Genomic DNA, 22145 nt, shown 5'->3' on the forward strand with positions numbered 1-22145 from the left:
ACAGGTCTGAGATTTTGCATGGCAGTTGCTTTATAGGGGTACAATATGGAACTGTAAAGAAACGGCGGCGCAACCGCCGAAAACCGCCGTTTCCCGCGGAAAATTTTTTGCCTTTTCTCGGCGGTTGCGCCGCCGTTTCTTTACAGTTCCATATTGTACCCCTATAAAGCAACTGCCATGCAAAATGTCAGACCTGTAACTCTTTTTTTAGTTGAGTTCCTTTGACTTTTAGTTTTGGTTTCAAAAAGTGTCACTTTCGCCCCCCCCCCCCCTTTTAATTATTTTTTAAATTTTATCACTTTCAATAAAAACACAAAAAGTACAAATTGAAATGGATAATTTTTATTCTTAAAACTTTGTACTGTACATATTTAAAAGAGATACATAACAAATAGTTAAAGAAGAAAAAGTTCTGGATCTAAATGATAAATCTATTTTACAATTTCCTGTCCTATTCAACAACAAAACCACCCATTTCAAAACTATTGAGGTGTGTATTGATAAAAGTTACACAAGTATCAATTTCCAGACATAGCCAATTTAAAATCATAGGAACAAAAAACTTAATATTAGAATGTTAAATTTGAGATTTGGTTGGACATTGAATAAAGAATTTTAAACTTTAAATATAATTATAGTGAATACAAATAAAAGATTTTTTTATCAATACATTAAATTCAAATTTTATATAACTAAAAGCATCTTTTATTATCATCCTCAAAGTAAGAAATCTCAATTTTATCTTTAAGATCTTCAATTTTGAAAGCAACTTCATCATTAGGAACAGTGTTACCAACATTGTTGTTGTTCTGATCAACAGGGTGGCCAACTATTGCAGATTGGAGATGAACATTACAACTCTAAAATAAATTTATCCAAACTAAAGTTACACTAAAAGTAGAAAAAATCAAGAATTTCATATCACTTTAATTCATATATTTAAAATAAAAGTTATGCACCTCATTAACATCTACACCTTCCTTTCAGAAATCTTGCATTCCTTTACTTATTTTTGCTCTATTTTAAAAGCGAAGCTTTTTAATAATTAGGGTCGGTCCGTCTGTCCAGAACAGTTAGCTCTTTCATTAATTCAGACATATTAGAATTGTCCCATCGATTTCAATCTTTGCATGATGATTCCTATACCAGTTAGATATGATTTAGGAACTCTACACTCCTTACCAGAAAGTCCGTACGTCCATAAAAATAATTCAATATTTTTAGTGTGTTTTATGACGATTTCTCTTGGGAGGGTGGTGGTACTCTCACCCAAAATAGTTATAAACTGTTTCGGTTAAGTGGTTTACAACATCCTTTGGTACAGACAGATATCCTTTTACTTTATTATAAGGATTATTAAAAATGAATTTTTACCCAGATATTTCTTGCTAGATAAGCAGCAATTTCAAAATCATCTCCATCAATACCAAAAGGATTTCTCAGAGCCTCTGCAACCTATAAATTATAAATATATTAAGAATAGATGTATAACCAAGACAACTACATGGATCCATCTTGTGTACATTTTTTGTCTGCCAGCAAATTGCTTTCTACTCTTTTATAGTGACTTAGCAATGTAATAATTTACTACGCTATTGGTTGATATTCAAAGACCCAATAGAGAGCCGGTACAGGGTTCACGGGATGGGACATTTCCCTTCCTCCTCAATTATTTTACTCTAATCTACAATTTTAGATTCCAATAGAATCTTCACAAAAAAAAATCATTGCATTTACATATTTAACAATTTTTATATAAAAAAAGGCCTTTGCAATACATTATAAAAATGGGACTAAAATCATTTGAATAGACAGAAAAAAAGTCTTCAGGACATTAAAAAATTAGATCATCTTTAAGTACAAATTCAAGCCATAGAATGTAACAATAATTGTTTACCTTAAACCATCCAAAGTAAAAAATGAATTTCAAAAGAAGAAATATAGGAATGAATGTGTCTGGTCCATTTTCTAGAACCTACCAAATGTTCAAAATAGATTTTTTTAAGTACAAGAAAACATTTTGAATACAAATATAATAAATCAAGAACAATAAGATCAAACAGTAGGAAAGCCTTTTTAAATTGTAGGCAAAATATACAGCCAATCATTAAGAATAAGAAAGGGGATATAATATTAAAAGATACAAAATACCTACAATTACATGTGTATGCAAAATAGGAGAAAGAGAGAAATTTGTGCAAGGTACATTTCATCAGGTATTCTTCATAACTTTATTTACATTTATGTGTTGAAGGGTTAGTACAGATAGACAGACAGACGTATATACTTTTAGAGAATAAACATGTCTAAAATAATAAAAACTTACTTGATTTGAAAGAAGTGAGAAGGCAAAGAATACATAAACAGCAATATAGACAACCTACAAATATTTCAAATTTTCATGAATGGCTTGTTTTCTTTTTTTCTGTTGAAATTATATAACACTCAATTTATTTAAGTGTGCAAAAGAAATTTATTTTTTTATCTTTGAATTATTTTATAAAATAAAAACATTTTACAATAATACCATACCTGTCGATAAACAGGTGGGATTTTTTCCCATTGATATACATCTAAGCAAAATTGAAAATTTTAATTCAGAAAAAAAACTTTTTAAAAAAATTGTTACAATTGGTAGCATTAACAACAATTAGTAAAAGAAGGAAAAGTATTTACCAACAGTATACAGGCCATCTCTATGTTTAATAAGCTCTCTCATAATTTCTTTTCTATCACTGATAATTAGATTGTCAAATTTTCCTTGTTTTACCCTAAAATTAAATTAATCGAAATTTAACAAATCAAATTTATAGATACATAAATTTAGAAATCTTTAATACCAAACTAATGTTATGTTATTACAATAGTTTACCTATTCATAGCCCAATTCAAAGGTACTAAATACAAGGAGTTGATGTTCCCATTGCTCTTATCATGCAAAAACTAAACAGAAAATTATATTTTCATCTGTATCACTGTCTTTCCTTTCTTGCTGTAGGTTATGGCACAGCTGAAAAACAAATAATTTATTATTAATAAACCTAATAACTAAATCATAACTTACAATATCTCCTGTAACACTATCATTCTTATCCTGTAAAAAAAATGTTTCATACCTTTCACATTATTGTTCACTCCAAATTAACCAGGGTAGCATTCTCATGTTAATCAGTTAGTTTTTTAGTTAGTTTCAACATGCATTTGCAAAAATTTGTAAAACTAAGCTAAAAATTGCAAACATTTACAGCAACAATAAGCAATAAAATATTTTTTGGGTGATTGTCATCCTGTATATAATATTGGATTTTTATCATAGATGGATAATTCTCTTTAACCACATTACTCATTTCTTCTACTGCAATCCTGAAAATTAGTCACTATGAGTAAATATTTTAGCAATATAATATCAGGAAAGACAACAGGAACCTAAAAATAAGTTTATAGTTAATATCATAAAAATACTAGATAGTGTTTACACAGAAAATTCATTTTCAGGTGCACTATAATCAGACTACAGGTTCCATTTTACTTGAAACGTAACAAAATATTAACCTCTAGTTCAGATTTTGTGATCAGACCAGCTGTCAAAAGATCCTCATCATTTGGAAACTCAAGTTGAATATTCTAAAGTGTATTTGTGTCATAAATGTTGTTTAAATAACTTCAGGAATCATCTTGCATTACCTTGCTTATTTTTCTCATACAGAGTGTGAATGCTAAAACCACCAGTCTCAGCAGATCATTGCAAAACACTTTAGCTTTAGGATCCTAAAAAAACAATTTGACTATCAATACAATAGTGATAACAAAAAATAAAATATTATTGATAATCTGAGCAATCTGCCATTCAAGTTTAGTTACCTGGGTGTCAGTTAGAGCTGAACAAAGCAGGGCAACATTATCAGGATTCGGTAGGCTCATGAATTGATCCCACCATCTTTGAATTTAATTTAAAACCAGATTTATATTAAACTTTTCATTGTAAAATTTTATTTTTACTTAAAAGAATGTGTCCTAAATTTTGTGATTTTTTAAAAAATAGCTAGTTGGTGTTTTTAGTAAGTAGTAGATGTAAAATGATCCATAGAATTTAGATATGCAATCGGTTTTATTTTGTAGACCTCTTATATTTTAAGTAATTTAAGTTTTTTTAGATTAAATTGATTTTAAGGTACTAAAACGCCACAAAAAAAAGAAAATTGCCATTATGAACAAAAATAGTAAGATCTTTAATTTGACACCTTACTTTTTAAATTCTGTCGGGTAATTATTTAAAAAGTAGATTTTGTTGAACCCCGTGGAATCAAACCTTTAAACTTTAGGAGCTCATCACGAATGGGCTAAAACAAAATCACAAAAGTTAGGACACGTTCTTTAATAATGATTTTTTTAAATAGGGAAAATATCTTGGTTCAATTAATTCCTTTTGACAACTAAAACAATAATCATATTGTTATTGTATATTTTAAAACCTATTCATAATTGTTGGAAAGGTGTAATTTTTAATATTATAACAATATGATAATTTGCCTAGAGTTGTGTAGAATCCAAGCAAGAATGTCAAATCTCTAAATAAAATAAAAAGTTAAAAAGCAAACAACCTTGAATATTATACAGACCTACAGAGCACTGATGAAATATTCATATATGGAACTTTTCATTTAGTTTGGAGGAAAGATAAGTAACTGCAAATAATCTTTAATTCAAACTTTTTTGCATGAATCTCTGGAAACTAGAATGGAATGTAACAATGTGCATTTTAAATTTGGTCTCATAAATCTTGCAATTTTTCATGAACAATATCCAAGATTTTACATAAGAATGTTAAAGTGTGTTAAAATGAAATATACATAATTATTTATGTATAAGATACCTAGACAAAGGTTCTATCTCTTCTTTAAAATAGTTAACAATTCCTTCAAAATCTTTCTAAAAATGTGAAATAAATTTATCATTTTTAAATTATTTTTTAATATAACAATTAAATATTAAATAACATATTTTCACCTGAAGCTTCCTGCTATTTTTAATGTTTTTTTCGTTAATTAACTTTAAGTACCTTTTGCTGGTCACCAAGGAAAACTCTAAAATTAAGTTTAAAAATTATAAATAAAAATTTTTGAAAATAATGACATAATCAAAACCTGTTATCTGAACTATCATTTAAGGATATACCTATAAACAACATTGATAACAAAGTAAATGGCAAGATAAACCATGAGGGATGGTCCTATTTTCATCAAGATGTTCTTGGCCAGTTTCTGGTGCCAGGTCACCTAAAAACAATAATAAAGTTAATCAAAATTTGTTTTGTAAAAACAGTATTTCTTAATAAATTTGAATAATTTGTAAACCCTTATTGTTTTGCTTACTGTCAGGTTTAGATTGAGGTTTCCAGTATTCCATGAATTAGACTCCTTGTATTTTCCACTTGGTAATCTCCTCAGATCATTTATCTTGCCACCAAATTTTAAGCCGTCTTATTTTAAAAAATACAAAATTATCAATGAAATAAAATCTTTAAAATATATAGAAAGTAAAATAAAATTAATGATTCTAATATTTAAAATAATTTATTTTTCCCACCTTTTGTTGTTTGTTCCAACTTCCAAATATTAATTGCAGTAAAGTTCTTTTTTGTTACAAATGTTGGAATCATATTTTGTTTTTTGTTTGGGATGTTAGAATCCTGAACATGGTATATTGTTGGTACCTCTGCCATTTTTAGTCTAAATCTTCTTTAAAAGAAAAAGTTTAAATATTAATTGGAATTATATTATCACAATAAGTGTTTGTAAAAGGAAGTCTATCAAAAATTTTAGTCTGTTAAAAATGTAAGATAATTTTGTCAATACTTAACAAGGCTTGTAGACAAATTGACAATTTTACCAGAAACTAGCAAATATTTAAAACATAATCTTGTACATTGCTTATCTCATATTTTATTGTCAACAAATAAACTATAAATTGTGCAAATAATATGCAACAAATTCATAATTAGATGTACTCTGGGCAAAGCTTATCATTGACTTATTAGTGAGATTTGTTTGTACTCTTGACAAGCCCCCAAGATTGAGAATTTTCATTTTTTCAATAGTGATAAATAAAAAATGATCCCATGATTGTAACATTAAAAAAGGAAACTTGAGAAACATTTTCCTTTCCTTTCATCAATTTTGCTGTTCCTATTATAGCAAAAAAGAAGTTTAACAATTGTCCATATAAAATTTCTAGAAGCTCGACCAATAATTTGACTGAATATTTCTCACAGGCTTAGGGGAAACATGTGTCTATGCATTCCATCCCAGTAAAACGGCGTCAAAGTTTTCATCCTCATTGGGCCGCCGAAGACAAAACCTAATTTAATTTCACTGAATTCTTTCTCGTCGACTTGCAAAAATGTCTTTAAGAAGGGGGCGAGGTGGTTTTCTAGAATATACATCTATAATTATATACCTATAATACAAACTAACATATTTTTAATTCTGAGTATGACATCCCTTGGTGGTTTCTAGATTTGTTTCGGAACGCAATGCCTAGCCGTTCTCGAAATCTTATCTCGAAGCCTCCCGAATGACCAACATAGTGAAGTTTACGAATGTGTATTTATTACCATGAAAACAGTAAGTCTAAAACAAAAATATAAGAATTAATTACATAAAATTAATTGTTATTATTTTTTAGCATCAAGGTTGCGTGATTTTAATTTAATAAAAAATATGAATTTTCTAAAAAACTTAAAATTGGCACGAATCATATTAAATCGCATCAGAAATTGATAATTTTAGAATAAAATAATCAACATTATAAAAGTAAATATTCGTATATAAAAACTTAGCAGTTAAATGGTCTATTTGTTGAAAAATTAATGATTTAAATTTCTTCATAAAATTGTACCATTCTACGCTTATTTTCAAGAATTAAAAGATAAATTCTTACCACATATGATGTCAAACTAAGCAGGAAGGCTTATTTGAGATCTTCCACATGTCAGAGCGCATGTATATTCAAGCAATACATTATTTTCATTCACGTAACTCCTCACATGGGAATTATCAAAGGAAAAGTGCGCGTCTCTTTTGTTTGTTTACAAGCCACGCGCGGAGATAGTTAGGAATGCCACGTAACACACTCATTCTCTGGGGAATTCTGGTGTAAGGAAAAAGGAATTAATGGGTTCGAACTTGCCGGGGAATACAAGAAATACATACCGACACACACCCGTCTATTCACTGGGAATCGAACACAATACCTCATCTTTGCAACATGCGTGCAGACAGTGTCCACGAAATCACAATCTCATAACGCATAAATTACAAGAGTTTAAAATGTCATGGCCATAAGGCCAAAAATTGGTTATGGAAACTTACGTATACCACAACGACTCAAACTGCCTCAGTTACCACATAAGGACAGGAATAAGGAAATGGAAAAGCATTCAACATTCATGAATTGCACATTTACCACTCACACATCTCATTATATCATGGCCTCATAATCTCAATAAAATTAGAATTACAGACCATGTAATTGCGAATACATGAATTAATAATCATTAGTACCTAAACTTCAATTAGGTACCTACATAATAAAATAGGTAAATGATTTTTATACTAAAAATCGCATCGATAATTAAATAATCAACTCAAACTTTTTTCATCAAAAGAAAGAAAGATTAAATAATGACATTTCTTCTACTAAATCTTTTTGCTAGAAAAGAAAAGTAAAATTGCATAAAAACTTCTCAATAATTAGAATTTTTCTCCGACAGAAAAATAATTATGCTTACATCTAAACATTCTTCAGATAAGATAAGTAAGATCCTTAAATCTAAACATGTTTTAATAAAATAGATTCTTAAATCTAAATAAAATATGACTGTAAAAAAATCATCAAACTTCGGAAAATTAAAATTTCATAATTTTAAATCTTCGTGAATCAAAATTGCGTAAAATTAAAATTGCAATTAAAATATGCAAATTAAATTTACTAAAATAAAACAAAAGCTCAATGTAAGAAAAGAACTTCTCTAAAATGCTGAATCTTCAATTTCTCTCTGTTTTAAGAAGAAAGCAACATATACATATTCATACAGTTATGATTAAAGGCAATCTGGGCCTCAGTTAGAATGAATCCCTCAAGATACAAACTAACAATGTCCATCAAATAATAATAAACGCCGTGTGCCAGCTATCCTGTTGGACGTTATGACTTTCCATCACATCTTTTGATACTGCATAATTTCTAACAGGATTTCTGGCGCAGGGCTGCATCAACTGAAACAAACATAATTAGTGATGTTTAATTCAAAACAAAAATAAAAAGAATCATGAAATAATTCAAAGAAACTTTTAAATTCATCAATCAAAGCAAATCAAATCAAAAATAAAATATTCTATGCTTTAGTTTTGCCGTTTTGCGTCGGGCCTGGCCGAGGAAACAGAGCTTAGGTACGTCGTAAAGCGGTCTTATTAAGCTAAATTCTACGAAAATCAAAGAATCTACATAATTCATCGCGAAAAAAATCTGCATTTTTTCTTTAGGTACATCAGTTCAAAGGTAAATAGTAATAATTTTAATATGCATGTAATATTTAAATTATTTATGTGATTGTAATAAAATTCATAAAGAAATATTTAAATGATGTATAAACTCTCATTTGTTAATTTCTTATCATATCAAATTTCAATCCAACAAGGATAAAAATGTTTATATCTGCATAGGTACCTAGGAAATTTTCCTCGAAAAAAATCCCAGGTCTCGGAAAGACTTAAATCATTGAAAGAACTTGCGAAAACGTATAAAAACTTAAGTTTGCATTTCAAATGAAAAAAATCTTGCATCGATTTGAAAGTTTAAACGAAATTGTATCAAAAATTGCGTTTTTTTGTCTTTCGAAAAAAATCTGATAAATCTACCGAAAAATAAAAATCAAAGTTAAACAAGAACGATACTTATACTAAACTTTGGGTAGATTGATCTTCAGTAGTCGTCTTGCGGAAATCTCGTTATCTGTGGCGGCGGCGTCGTCTGATAACTTGTATCTGGCAACCACGGTCCTTCCACCTGGGCGCACTTCTTGAATTCGTCCCAATTTAAATTTCTTCATCAAACTTGTGCTGTCATCAACAAGCACCACATCTCCTGGCTCAAGCAGCACCTCGTTGCGGCGCCACTTGATGGACTTCAACAGCTCGGGCATGAGCTGCTCCTTGTACACCTGATGGAACTGCCTGGTCAACTCCTCCAAGTTCTCCAACCTCTTGGTAATCTTGTCCTTGCAATCGGTTTCAAACGTACAGATTGCATCATTTGTCCTGCCTCCAAGCAAATCAGCAGGTGAAATAATTCTCCAGGTGTTGACATCTTCGCCAGCAGTGGCATAAGTCAACGGTTTAGAATTTAGCACTCTAGCTGTCTCAGCACACAACAACAGTAAATCATTGAAGGTTACGGTAGCTCCGGCCAACTTCTTGTTCAACACTCGCTTGACCAGCCCAACCTGTCTCTCCACAGTGCCAACAAATGAATGTGCAGCTGTGGGCACAAGATGCCACTCAAAATGCATCCTTGTATCCTTCAAAAGTTCATCCAGAATGCGTTTAGTACCTGCAAAATTGGTACCACGATCAGTTGTGACTCTTCTTGGCATATTGTAAAACGCCTGAAGTTTTCTCAAGCCGACCAGCACGGCTTCAGTTGAATAATCTGTCAAAACATCAATAAACACAGCCTGTGTAAATCTACAAGCTACTATCAACAACCAGACCTTGTACTTTGTCTTGGTTTTCCTGGTGCCAACGCCAGGTTTCACAACTTCTATGGGTCCAGCAAGGTCCATATGGACATGGTGAAAAGGCACTGACGGCTCCACACGGTCGGGCAGGATATTAGCCATTGCGGGACTCGAACGCTTGGCATACTCAATGGAACATGCAGCACAATTCTTGACCACTTTCATAGCCTCCATGCGGCCATGTGTGATCCAAGCATACCTTCGGCTTTGAGCCAAAGTCTTCCTGTGGCCTCCATGGCCCAGCTCATCATGAGCTTGTTGTAGTATCAGCTTGGCCAGCCTGTTGTGGCGGCTAAGCAAGACAACACCTGGGCTGTCCTTCATAACTTTCCTTGGGCCTCCAGCTGCGGCCTCAAGAGCTTCGTCACCTCTGGCGGCCATTTTAAGTATTGTAAATGTCCGAAGAGGAAAGCATCCATCGTGACCCACTATGGGCCAATAAACCTGGACTTTGTGATGATACGGCTGAAGAGAATTGAACTTCCCCTCGGCGTCCATGGTCATTTCCTTCTCTTGGTTGAAGGATGTCAAAAACAGGTCACAAACAGAATCCAAATAAGTGTTTGTGAAAGTATAGTTCTCATAATACCTAGAACTATCATTGTTGCTACCACCATCCTCATTTGTTGCAACACCACGTTTCTTGACAAGTAACAATTTGAATAGGTTAGCAGCCTTAAGAACTGCAGCTACAGTCCTTCTTGCCTGCTTGCAGGTCCTCCTTGCCAGCGACCTCCAGAAATCATTGTCCACCATTTGTGTGAACATGCACTTGAGCTTCGCCATCTTTGGATTAAGCTCACTCTCAGGAATAGATGCGTTAACCTCACCCGCCGTTTTAACGGGCCACTGGTCCTGTTCCAGGCGCAACCAGCTTGGACCTTCCTGGTAAGTAGATCCAGGTTGTACATCCTCAATTGTACACAAACCTCGCGTAGCTAAATCCGCGAAACACGATGACTGTTGAAGACATTTAGCATAACACTGTCACTAGATAATTGTGCTAGGGCGCAGCTGCTATCACTAAAAAATACTTTGCCAGAGATGTCAAATGGTAGGGCTCTGACAACTGTATCCACAAGCCTTGCCAAGATTAGACAAGACAACATTTCTAACCTCGGTATAGACTCCATCTTAACTGGTGCGACACGTGACTTGGCGCAACACAAAACTACATCAAATCCTCCAGCCGTTGGCCACCTCAGGTAAATAATGGCTGCATAGGCTGAGTTTGATGCATCACAGAAACCAATTACCATTGGAAGCCCCAATGGCTTATCAGGAACCATCGAACGTCTGAACGACACATTTCCAAGTGCCGCCCTGTCCTGGAGGCTGCTCACAAACTCAGACCTCAACTCTCCAGGTATGGAATCATCCCAGTCACATCCATGTATGCAAACTGAGCATAGACATAGCTTGGATTTAAGCAACAATGGTGAAGCTAAACCCAACGGGTCGTACAATTGTTGTACGATTCTCCAAACTTCTCGTTTAGTTATCGTTTCAGGTAGACTTCTCCAGAGATCCTCCAAGTCCAGGTCCTCCAGCAACTTTCTACCTTTAATCTTCGCGCCGTGGTTGGCTCTAACAGGCAAAAACAATATATCCTGTTTTGGGTCCCAAACAATGCCCAAAACTTTTGCTCTGTCAACATCATCTCCAGAATAAATAACAGATTTAAATCTGAAATTTCCAGGTTCAATCATCTGCTCCAGCCCTCGGACCAGCTGGACAGCTTCAGGTTTACTGTTATGACCGCTTAAGTGGTCATCTACGTAGGTACAAGTCTCCAATTTTACAGAAGGAGGATCTTGATACAACACAAATTCAGATCTGAGCGGCTGCTGAACATCTCTCCACACATCTTGATTGGCTACAACATCAGAACCTTTAATCTTCTCAGATCCATAAACATCATGAACATCCTGCAGGGATCTTCCACCAAAAATACGACCAGTGAGTCTGAGGGCGGTCACGGCCATATCGCCTGCGAGGGCCTCACCAAAATTAACAGTTTTGGTGAGGTAAACCTCCGGCTCTCCATCAACTGTATCAGCAAAAAATACGCGTTTCAGCTGAGAATCTTCATAGGTAGCTAACAAACTATTATAAAACTTCTGGATATCAGCCACAAGCGCACACTTGTAGCTTCTGAACCGAATAAGATTGTGCATCAGGGAATATAATGGAACTGGCCCATCCATCATAATACTGTTGAGACTCATCCCCTTGCAACAGAGGCTGCTGTTGGCGCATATCCTCAACGGCGTTGAAATACTTTCTTTATATGCACACACCAGGCTCGAATAATAAACAGGCCCAGTATAAGACAGATCTTCTGGCGATGCTTTAATGTAAACACCACGAGAAACAGCTTCATTAAACACTTGGCAGAGTATCGTATTCACCTTTTTTGACCATTCTCTGCCGGTCACGGAGCGCAATCTTGTACGCCTGCTCCGAATTATCAAACAACACACTTGGCGGTGTCCTATAAGGATATGAAGCCGTCCAGATACGGCTCTCAAGATCCAGCGTCAAACCTTCTTCAATCAGCTGCCGCTTGCGCACGTCCAAGGCGGACTGCCCGGCGGCAATGGCAGCGCAATGGCGGCAGTTCCTACAGCCGCTGCACATTGATGGCGGCTGTATCCCCAGACTCTCCGTGGAAAGGAACTCCATCTTGCTGACCTCTAGCTTAGTAGCTTTACAAGCGACAGGATTAGCCACAGTCCTGCCGTCTGCAGACACAACTAGATAACCTGTACCAAATAAGCTTCTGTACAGTCTAGAATCACCAACCATTTTATCTGCACACGGGAACATAGCTGGTGTCAGGTGCCCAATAAGAACATCTATCTTACCATCAACCATAGAGAAATTATCAGGCTTCATATCGAAAATTTCGGCGGCGGCTGCAGGATCAATAGAACGTAACCCTTCGTTAGTACCAATGCTGGGCACTACCGCCGCCTCCAGAATATGGCAATTCCGGTTGCGGTCAACCAAGCAGATTTTAACCGTAGGACATGCTTGGCTCTTTCCATCCGCCAAAGAAATAGTAGCTGTGCGACCAGTTGATGGCAACTCTAACTTCTTGGCGATACTTCTAGAAATTAGTGTGAGATTTGCTCCAGAATCCCACATCGCGTTGACGGTGACTTGGCGTTTGTCAGCCGCCACGGCTGGGAGCTGCTGCAACATCAGCATATAATTGTTCTTGCTGAACAACTGTGATTCATAAACTGCCGCAACTTGTCCACCAGCAACAGATTCGTGTAACAATGAATTATGAGGCTGGTTGCAGCTGTCTATAGTACAGCTGCCAAGTCTATCGGCCTTAGGACAATCAGCAACCCTGTGTCCCCTTTGAAGGCAAAGCAGACAGGCGCCGATCTTCTTGATAAAGTTTTTACGTTCAGGAACAGACAGATCCCTAAACTTAGAACACTTAAACAACAAGTGTTCAGAACTGCAACCTTCCGACGGGCAAGGCTGTTTCTTCTTGGTCTTTGCTGTAGACCCAGGTTTACCTACGGCTGTAGCTGCTGCCGCAGGATTACCCTTCTTCTTAGTGGGGGTGTCCATATCAGTCGAGCACCGCATTAAAATAGCGCCCCTCTGCTCTTCGATAATCTGCATCAACTTTGGCACATTTGGGGTGTCCATGGAGCCCAATGCCAAATTAAGCTTGTCTTGAAAGTCTCGAGGAAGTTTTTTGGATAACATCTCCAGGAGAATCACGGTCAACCACTGGCTGGTGGTAACCTCATCATCTTCATCATCTTTAGTCAGCTGCTCCAGCTGGCTAACTGCACCACCGAACTCTGCTAACACAGTCACAATCTGGTTGGAGTCCGACGGCTTAGACTTTTTCTCCCATTGGTTGAAAAGGCAGAGCATTTGACGTGTCTTAGACTTGAAACGCGAGTCAAGGTAAGCCCACTGAGATTCATGCGATTGAATCTGAGTTAATTGGAGTCTCAGCTCTTTATTTTTACAGACCTTCTCACTGCTCAACAATAACTGCAAATACGACGGGTCCTGTCCTACAGTAAGCTTTTTAAAATTGTCCTTAAAACTTACGTAAGATGCTTCCTGGCCGTCGAATGAGGGGAGAAGCCGCTCGTCAACACGATTCATATATCCTGGCGTGAACATAGAACCGGTGGCGAACTGTGGTGTGCCAAACGGTGACACAAATGGCGATGCTGCTGGGGCACCCGCCGTCGTCGTGGATGGCTTCACAGGTTCAAGCTTAACCTCAGCCAATTGTTTCATCAATGCAGACAAAGTGTTTATAATTGGATCGGGCAAGGGAAAATATGACCCTTTAATAACTTTCACGATTTTCAAACATCGATCATATAGTTCAGCCTGATGGTTAGGCAAATTATCACCAACTAAATCAACAACACTTTGAATGTCATTAAGCTCTTCTATAGCATCAAGAGCATCCTTCAAGGCACTATAGTCTTTTTGCACAGTAACTATATCAGAATAAATGTCACTAAACTCATCAAGCTCTTGGATTCTCAAACCAAGCTTGTTAAAACCGTCCATGATGCTGTCGAACGTTTCGAACTTGTCGTGGACAAGGATTGACTCCTTAGTGAGATGTCTAACATCAAGTTCTGAAGTATCACTGACCAACTTCATCACTCTACTTAGCTCACTGGTTAGGGCATCAACGGCTGGGCGCAGCCGCTTTCTCAATTGATCACCTTTATTCTTTTTAGGACCCATGATTGTCACTAAAGTTAACTGTACTGATTATGACTATAATAATGTGTGGTAAGGTATCACAACCAACACATTCACAAAACTTCACAGATTCTTCTTAGCTGCATCTGTTCTGTCTTGTTTTCATTGTTTCGGAACGCAATGCCTAGCCGTTCTCGAAATCTTATCTCGAAGCCTCCCGAATGACCAACATAGTGAAGTTTACGAATGTGTATTTATTACCATGAAAACAGTAAGTCTAAAACAAAAATATAAGAATTAATTACATAAAATTAATTGTTATTATTTTTTAGCATCAAGGTTGCGTGATTTTAATTTAATAAAAAATATGAATTTTCTAAAAAACTTAAAATTGGCACGAATCATATTAAATCGCATCAGAAATTGATAATTTTAGAATAAAATAATCAACATTATAAAAGTAAATATTCGTATATCAAAACTTAGCAGTTAAATGGTCTATTTGTTGAAAAATTAATGATTTAAATTTCTTCATAAAATTGTACCATTCTACGCTTATTTTCAAGAATTAAAAGATAAATTCTTACCACATATGATGTCAAACTAAGCAGGAAGGCTTATTTGAGATCTTCCACATGTCAGAGCGCATGTATATTCAAGCAATACATTATTTTCATTCACGTAGCTCCTCACATGGGAATTATCAAAGGAAAAGTGCGCGTCTCTTTTGTTTGTTTACAAGCCACGCGCGGAGATAGTTAGGAATGCCACGTAACACACTCATTCTCTGGGGAATTCTGGTGTAAGGAAAAAGGAATTAATGGGTTCGAACTTGCCGGGGAATACAAGAAATACATACCGACACAAGATTACTCCAACCATTTGCTTTTAGTTGTACTACAAGTTGCATAGATAAAGAGAAGGGTTAAGAAGAATCTGGTAAAAATAATTATTATGTTCGGTTCTTCTTTTGAAGTGGATTTTTTTAATTGATTGGTTTTTTAAGTCAGCAAGTATTTCAATTGTAAACTTGTAAAGTCACGTTGCTTGAAACGCACTCATACAATATGTATTTAAATTAAGAAAAAGGGCACATTCTGTTTCCAAAAAGTTGTATTAAATATCATCTATTTAGCTTAATGGTTGAAAGTTTCTTTTTTAATGCAATTCTTATGATAAGACCTTTTGGTAAAAATATTTCTGACGAACTTAAAGTTTACTACTTATTCCCATGACCCTGAATTTGTTGCCTATATTTACCACTCATCAAAAACATTTCTTTGTGTGTAAGTATTCAGGAATCTAAAGGGATAAGACAGTGGACGATAAATTGATATACATCCCCAATTATGGTAAACAAAATTACTCCCTCGGTAGATAAAAAAAATTAAAAAACTTTAGACACTTATAGTTTAAATGTACCAATTAAAATTCCATTAAAGCCATTTAGTTTTGAGCCAATAAATAAGAGACGGTGAGTATAAAATATTGGTTTACTAGTGTAATTTACAAGTAATTTTCTCTACCCTCTCAGTGCAGATTCGTATTATAACGGTGTACTGTAAAAAAAAAATGCAAAATATAATGTTACTAGTTGACCTATATTTTACTAGCGGCTACGCCCCTAGAGGCCTCTAGTGGCACTTTATATGTGTTTTTTGTTCTTTACGATACCTCTTTATGTTGCTTTCAAGTCTATCAAATATTTTTTCGATAGAATAGAATTTTTTTCGATTTTATTACGATTTCTCTTAAGAGAGTAGTGGTACCCTCCCCCAAAAAAGTTATAAACCATCCCGGGACATATGAGAATTTACTCTGTTAAGGAGAACCTTCTCGGTTGTTGAGCAGTTAGCGAGATCCTTCGGTACAGACAGACACACAGACAAACACACATCCTGTTACTTTATTATAAGGATACATTTTTTGATCCACATTGTTATAGTCTGAATGTTAATAAAGCACGCCAAAACTCTTTGATGATAGTTTTTTTCTCGTATCGCTTCGAACCCAATCAATATTCGGTGGATTAGAACCGGTTCTCAGCCATACGGAAAACTTATGTCTAGCATCGTATTATATACAGTTTTCTACGGATATAAAAATGCACAATCATTAGATTAAACCCAGTTTTTTTAGAACGTGCCTTCGGCTTTATACATACTCATGGTCATTTTGTATTAAATACTAAAACCTTTTCAAAAATACAAATCTTTGTTTCAGATATCGTTCATCAATTTTTATTTGTAGATGGTCAAAAACTTGAAACAGAGACAAAGAAGTGTTTTTGCTTTCAATTAACACTGAAGATCAATCTGTACATTATGTCATACAATCTGCATAACGGCTTGACCCTAAAAATAGACGAATATAGTGTCTAGTTTTTTAGGTCATGATTTGAATCTTAATAAGGACGACAAAATTTATAAAAGCAAAGCTATAAAATGACTGGACAAAATTGCTTAAATACAAAATACTTTAGTGACATACTTTAATTTTTTGGACACGATTATAGTTTTACTCATAGTATTATGTCTTGATGCTCTAAGAATCATGGTTCCAAAAAACTTTCCGCTACGCATTCTATATGATACCTAATTATCACAGGAGTCCACATTATGAAATTCATTCAAAAAATTCTAACATGGAAAATTAACAATAGTTGCTATCAGTAACAGACGGACAGACTCTTATTATGGAAAATCTTTGGAAGAATTAGGTAAATCCAATTACACTTTAACTTTTAATTTCGAATAAAGTCATTCTTGTATTGTATGTATGCCTTAGTGACATAGTAATAAAACCATAAAATTCAAAACTATTTTAAACAAACAAGAAAAAATCTAAATGTGTTAAATCGAACCGAAGAAAACGAAGATATTTAAACAAATGGTTTTGGGATATTTCTGCTACTTTTTTGCTTAATTTAGTAGCGCAGCTACTCTGTTTCAGTAGGACGGAAGTGTGTACTCACGCCCATTCTAGAAAAATTACCAACCTTTTGCAATTCTTTTAACAAACTTAAATCATTTTTAAATGTCACCTAAACTTTTCTAGTAATTGTTGTTTATGTCAACTTTATAACTTTTAACCGACGCAAGGACAGATAAAACTTGATACTCAAAATATGGAAATGCTACGCGACCAAAAAAGAAGGCTCAAATCCAGAATTATCTAGTTTAGTTGACAAGAATAATGTGTTCATTTTGTTACTTTTATGTTTTATGATTTGTAAACAAGTCAAAAACGAAATTTTAACTAAAACAATGGATGCAAAATATACATGGACATTATGACAGGGGAAAAGTTGTTGTCAATTTAGGTTGCTAACGTGGAACCCATTTAATGACAAGTTCTTTCAGGGGATGGGTTTATGGGAGGTATCTTTATTTCAGCCCGCTGCACGTTTGTTAGAGAACTTGAAAATCTGGTGTAACATCCAAGCATCCATTACTAAAACTAATACATTTTGTCTAAATCATAAAATTTAGAAAGATCGAGCAATGGTTTCGTGTAATTTTCATTACTCCTTTAATACTTATGATATTTATCTAAAATTTCTTTTAAAAATTAGAATTTTAATACTTTTGCTATTAAGTTTGTTGTTGGGTTGTTCTTAAAATTTCAATAGTATTTAGTTTGTTTCTATGTTTCATTATTTTTGGATGTGTTTCATCCTTGTGATTATCTTATGCTTCACAGTACAAAAATATCTTTAAATAAACAAGGATGACAACATCCATAAAAGCGAAGCACTGAAACAGTAGGACAAACGGACATTAACACTTGTATAGTGTCAGAATGAATAATTAGAAATATAAAAGTGTAAGAGTCGAAGCAAAATTGCAAGTAAATTTGTTGAAAAACTGCTTGATACAGGATAATGTTTATAAACATACTTACATTTTTAGGACTTGATTATAGAGTTGCTTCGTTTATAATAGTACTTTGCTGTCCCAGGAATCAATATACTAAAAATCAGATCAAACGGATTATTGGATCACATAAAAATTTGTTGCTAAAAAAGTAGAAAAAAATAACATGTTTAAAATGGACGTACGGACATTCTGGTAATGATTATAGAGTTGCTACGCTTTCTAAATCGTACCTAACTACTAGAGGAATCACCATGCAAAGTTTGAAATCGATAGGACAATTCTAACATGCCTAAATTAACGAAAAAAGCTATCTATCTCGGACGGACGTACGGACGGACGGACGGACCGACCCTAATCCTAGAAAAGCTTCGCTTTTAAAAACAAGTAACGTTATTCGGAATAAAAATGTTGACATTAATTGTTTTGAAGTTTTGAATTGCAAGAAAAGATATTTGAAAGTGAAACCAGGTATATAAGGATGGGACAATAAATATAAAATCAATTCGTTTGGTGGACTTGTTCTTTGGGTACTTGAACCAACCAACACAATTCTTATCTAATTTTGCCTAATTTTTAAGGGCTTGGTAATTAGCGCGAGAATGCCGCTCAAAAAATACTTTTTTAGCAGACCAAGCTTTAAGAAAAAAGTCTACACAAACGCTAGCAGACAATAAAGTTCAAAATAAACATAACTCAGACTAGATTGTTTTGGTTTGCACTAAGCAAAAAAAATCTTGTAAGTATTTGTGGATTAAATCAGAAACCCTACTGTGATACTTCTGTAATTAACTATAATAACAAGCCCCACTATTTTATTGTTACTCAAAGTTGGACAACGTCCATATCATCTGGGGATGTACATCAATTTATCGACCATTGTCTTATCCCTTGAGATGCCTGAATATAATTGCATTCCTTGACACACATTTAAACATTTTTTATCCTAGTTACGACAAATTGAAAATACTTTTATCCTTATAATAAAGTAACAAGATGTCTGTTTGTCTGTACCGCTGTCTAACTGCTTAACGGATCGGGTTCTCCTTAACAGGGTAGCTTTTCATAGGTCCCTGGAAGGTTTACACCCTCCCAAGAGTAATCGCCCCTAGAAAAAATTCCCCCCCCCCCCCAACAAAAAACTAAAATAAAAAATGGGGTGGAAGGGAGGGGGAATCTTATGAGAAGACATACATTTTTTAACTCTTATTTTATACATCTTAATTGGAACTTATGATCTATTTATTAGTGAAACAATAGTATTCCATAAATAAAAATAAGTTGTGTTTATGAATTTAATCAAATTTTACAGTATAAAGCAGTAAGCTTTTTTGGCTTTAGCAAAGGACCTCTTAACCGATATGGTTCTTCTTTACAGTAAAATTTCTGATAGGTCCGAGATGGTTTTAGACTTTTTTCTGCCTTTCCAAATACAGATCCCTTCGAATATAGAGCCCCTAGAGGCGAAGCCGCTAGTATACATGTATAGAATTAAATAAAAGTACAAATAAGACTGTTAAGAAATTCCAAATGTATAATTTATATTAAATATTTTCATTTTAAAAACTGTTATTTCGTAATATTGACATTTATTAGATATTTAAAGGAAGACGTGAAAATTGGAAAAATATCATTCCTAAAGAATTTATAAAGAGATACTCTGTTAACTTAAAATCATTTAGATTTAGTTATTTCTGCAATAGTTTTAGGTGATCTACACTCTCGAACATTTGTCAATTTGGATCATGGAAAGAAAACAAAGCAATGGGATTCGTCGTATTTTCACAGTAGCGTTTGATAGGTTATTTTAGGTTAGGTTAGGTAAATGTTAATGATTGCCCCAGAGGCTCAGAGCTCCCCGCAGGAGCTAGACATAATATAGAGGCTACTGTGAAAATACGACGAAACAAACTACTTCGTTTTCTTTCCATGATCCATCCATTTAAATTAATTTATAGCTTCTCTATATATACTAGAATATGTCTGCCTATCGAACTGTTTGTTACTACCATTCATTTGTATTTGTGTCTGTGGATCACTTGATAAGTGCAACTTTTTATAACACTTTTAATCTCTAATTGGTACAAAACTGTATGTTGACTTTATTTGAACAGTAAGGAGGTTGGAACTAGTTTTATTGTTGTAGTAGAAAAATAATCTACAATTACTGTTTTCACCCTCTAGAAGGAGGTGATAGACATTATACATTTCATCCATTCTCTTAATGATGTCATGAAATTTGATTTTTGACTTTTTCTATATATGTAAAAAGAAATTTATTTAGTGTTTCTGTTTTGCGTATATTTTGCCTACAATTTCAAATAGCTTTCCTTCTATTGGACTTATTCGTCCTTGATTACTAGTGAAAAACCATCCTTTTTTTTGCCCCAATCTTTTGATCTCAATAAATACTGAACCGATTGAGTTCTCCCTTATAGGGAAGCTTTGCATAGGATCTTTGATGGTTTTAGGCTATTCTTTCTGCTCTCTCCTACCCAAACCAACACAGAGTGCTTGATGTTAGTATAATTTAAAATTTTAAAATGTTAACTTTCATAGTTTCCCTTCAGAATATATTTATATCATTTTTTCTGAAACTAAAAGCGAATAAACTCTAAATTACTATTATGCTTTTAATTTACAATATGAAATAAAGAGGCTTCGTCCATGGCCATAAGGGGCTGTTTTTCTTCGAAAAGGGGTAACCTTGAATAACAGCATATATGTATCTAATTTTATGAGCAGAATTTTTTGTTAAACATTAGCTCTAATTTTTAGTTTTGTTGATATAATTGGCTATTTGAAGATTCGTAGCAGCTCTGAGAGAAATAATAGTTATTTCTCGCATCGTATTATAAACGGCTTTCCGCGGAATGGATGAGAACTGGTTCTATCCACCGGATTCGAATGAATACGAGAATATGTTTTGTTAATATTTGAACCCAAGTAGGTATATTTCATGGTGAGCTAAATACAATTATTAGCAAGATCTTTTGAGGCAGAATAATGGATGTAACAAAGATTCACACATATGGAATTTTTAATAAACAACTATCCAATTTTGAGGAAAACATTTCAAAATATTTTCTTGAATTTTACTGTAATATATATATATATATATATATATGTATACAGTTCTTTAAAATATAGTAGATGCTGCGCACAAAACTATTTCGTTATGGAAAGTATAGTAAGTTAACCCTTAACGGTCGGGGGGCGGGGGGGAGGGGCCGTTGAAAAGTTTTTTCTATCTCATTTTCTGTGTGTGAAAGATAAAGAGCCCAAACTTCGTGACTTTTTAAGTATGGGTATGACACATAACAAGAGTTGGAATTTTTTGAACATCTCCATCCTGGCGGGCACAGGATGCCAGCAAACCAGGGTCATCCAGGTAAAGAGCAAAAATATTTTTTTGACTAAAACAAAGCATTTTATCAAACCAAAATACTAAAATATCCTCTAGTAGTACATCCTTAAATGAAATACAGGTGTTCAAGTCACTTTCAGGTTCCAGGTATGACCCTGCAGGTCCTGATCCTCCAGAAATCTTTAAAAGGCTCCTGTGACCGCAATTTTTTACGGCTTTTCTTACATGTCTACATAACGTATTAATATTTCATAAAGATCCGCCGCTGTTTTCCCGCTGACCTCCGACTGCGGCGGCTGGCAGCTGCCAAGTACAGCTGCGGCCGCTAAAATTTACATTTTGATATTTCTACTGTAAAATTTACATAAAGATAAACATTTTCTGCAAAAAATTGTTCTTC

General features: G+C 34.2%; 2 protein-coding genes across 2 annotated transcripts; both read right to left on the reverse strand.

The window, feature by feature from the left end:
• Nucleotides 1–320: 320 nt before the first annotated feature.
• Nucleotides 321–4327, reverse strand: LOC145331441 (bestrophin homolog 22-like). The gene is made up of 10 exons (XM_080176087.1): nt 3862–4327; nt 3685–3768; nt 3553–3624; nt 2873–2943; nt 2677–2771; nt 2533–2573; nt 2327–2380; nt 1898–1975; nt 1375–1455; nt 321–860 (listed from the first exon to the last, which is right to left on the reverse strand). The coding sequence occupies exons 1-10, from the start codon at nt 3919–3921 to the stop codon at nt 693–695; spliced, it is 804 nt and encodes a 267-aa protein (XP_080032213.1). The 5' UTR covers nt 3922–4327; the 3' UTR covers nt 321–692.
• A 123-nt stretch (nt 4328–4450) lies between these two features.
• On the reverse strand, nt 4451–5743 carry LOC145331442 (uncharacterized). The gene is made up of 6 exons (XM_080176088.1): nt 5587–5743; nt 5373–5479; nt 5176–5276; nt 5060–5084; nt 4874–4929; nt 4451–4568 (listed from the first exon to the last, which is right to left on the reverse strand). Exons 1-6 carry the CDS (start codon nt 5720–5722, stop codon nt 4466–4468), a joined length of 528 nt encoding a protein of 175 aa, XP_080032214.1. The 5' UTR covers nt 5723–5743; the 3' UTR covers nt 4451–4465.
• Between the last annotated feature and the right edge of the window lie 16402 nt (nt 5744–22145).

This window comes from Acartia tonsa, chromosome 11 (genome assembly GCF_053477335.1).
Source record: "Acartia tonsa isolate MP-2025a chromosome 11, ASM5347733v1, whole genome shotgun sequence".
Classification (NCBI taxonomy): Eukaryota; Metazoa; Arthropoda; class Copepoda; order Calanoida; family Acartiidae; genus Acartia; species Acartia tonsa.

What these genes read in the sequence shown, in the direction of transcription:
- LOC145331441 (XM_080176087.1), bottom strand. Translation starts at nt 3,921, where the DNA reads ATGAGCCTACCGAATCCTGATAATGTTGCCCTGCTTTGTTCAGCTCTA. An exon ending in CAGCTCTAACTGACACCCAG is followed by an intron (nt 3,769 to 3,861) that starts GTAACTAAACTT and finishes TTGTTTTTTTAG; the next exon opens with GATCCTAAAGCTAAAGTGTT. An exon ending in TCTCACTTCTTTCAAATCAA is followed by an intron (nt 1,976 to 2,326) that starts GTAAGTTTTTAT and finishes AACATTTGGTAG; the next exon opens with GTTCTAGAAAATGGACCAGA.
- LOC145331442 (XM_080176088.1), bottom strand. Translation starts at nt 5,722, where the DNA reads ATGGCAGAGGTACCAACAATATACCATGTTCAGGATTCTAACATCCCA. An exon ending in ACCTCAATCTAAACCTGACA is followed by an intron (nt 5,277 to 5,372) that starts GTAAGCAAAACA and finishes TATTGTTTTTAG; the next exon opens with GTGACCTGGCACCAGAAACT. An exon ending in GAGATAGAACCTTTGTCTAG is followed by an intron (nt 4,569 to 4,873) that starts GTATCTTATACA and finishes TATTTTATTTAG; the next exon opens with AGATTTGACATTCTTGCTTG.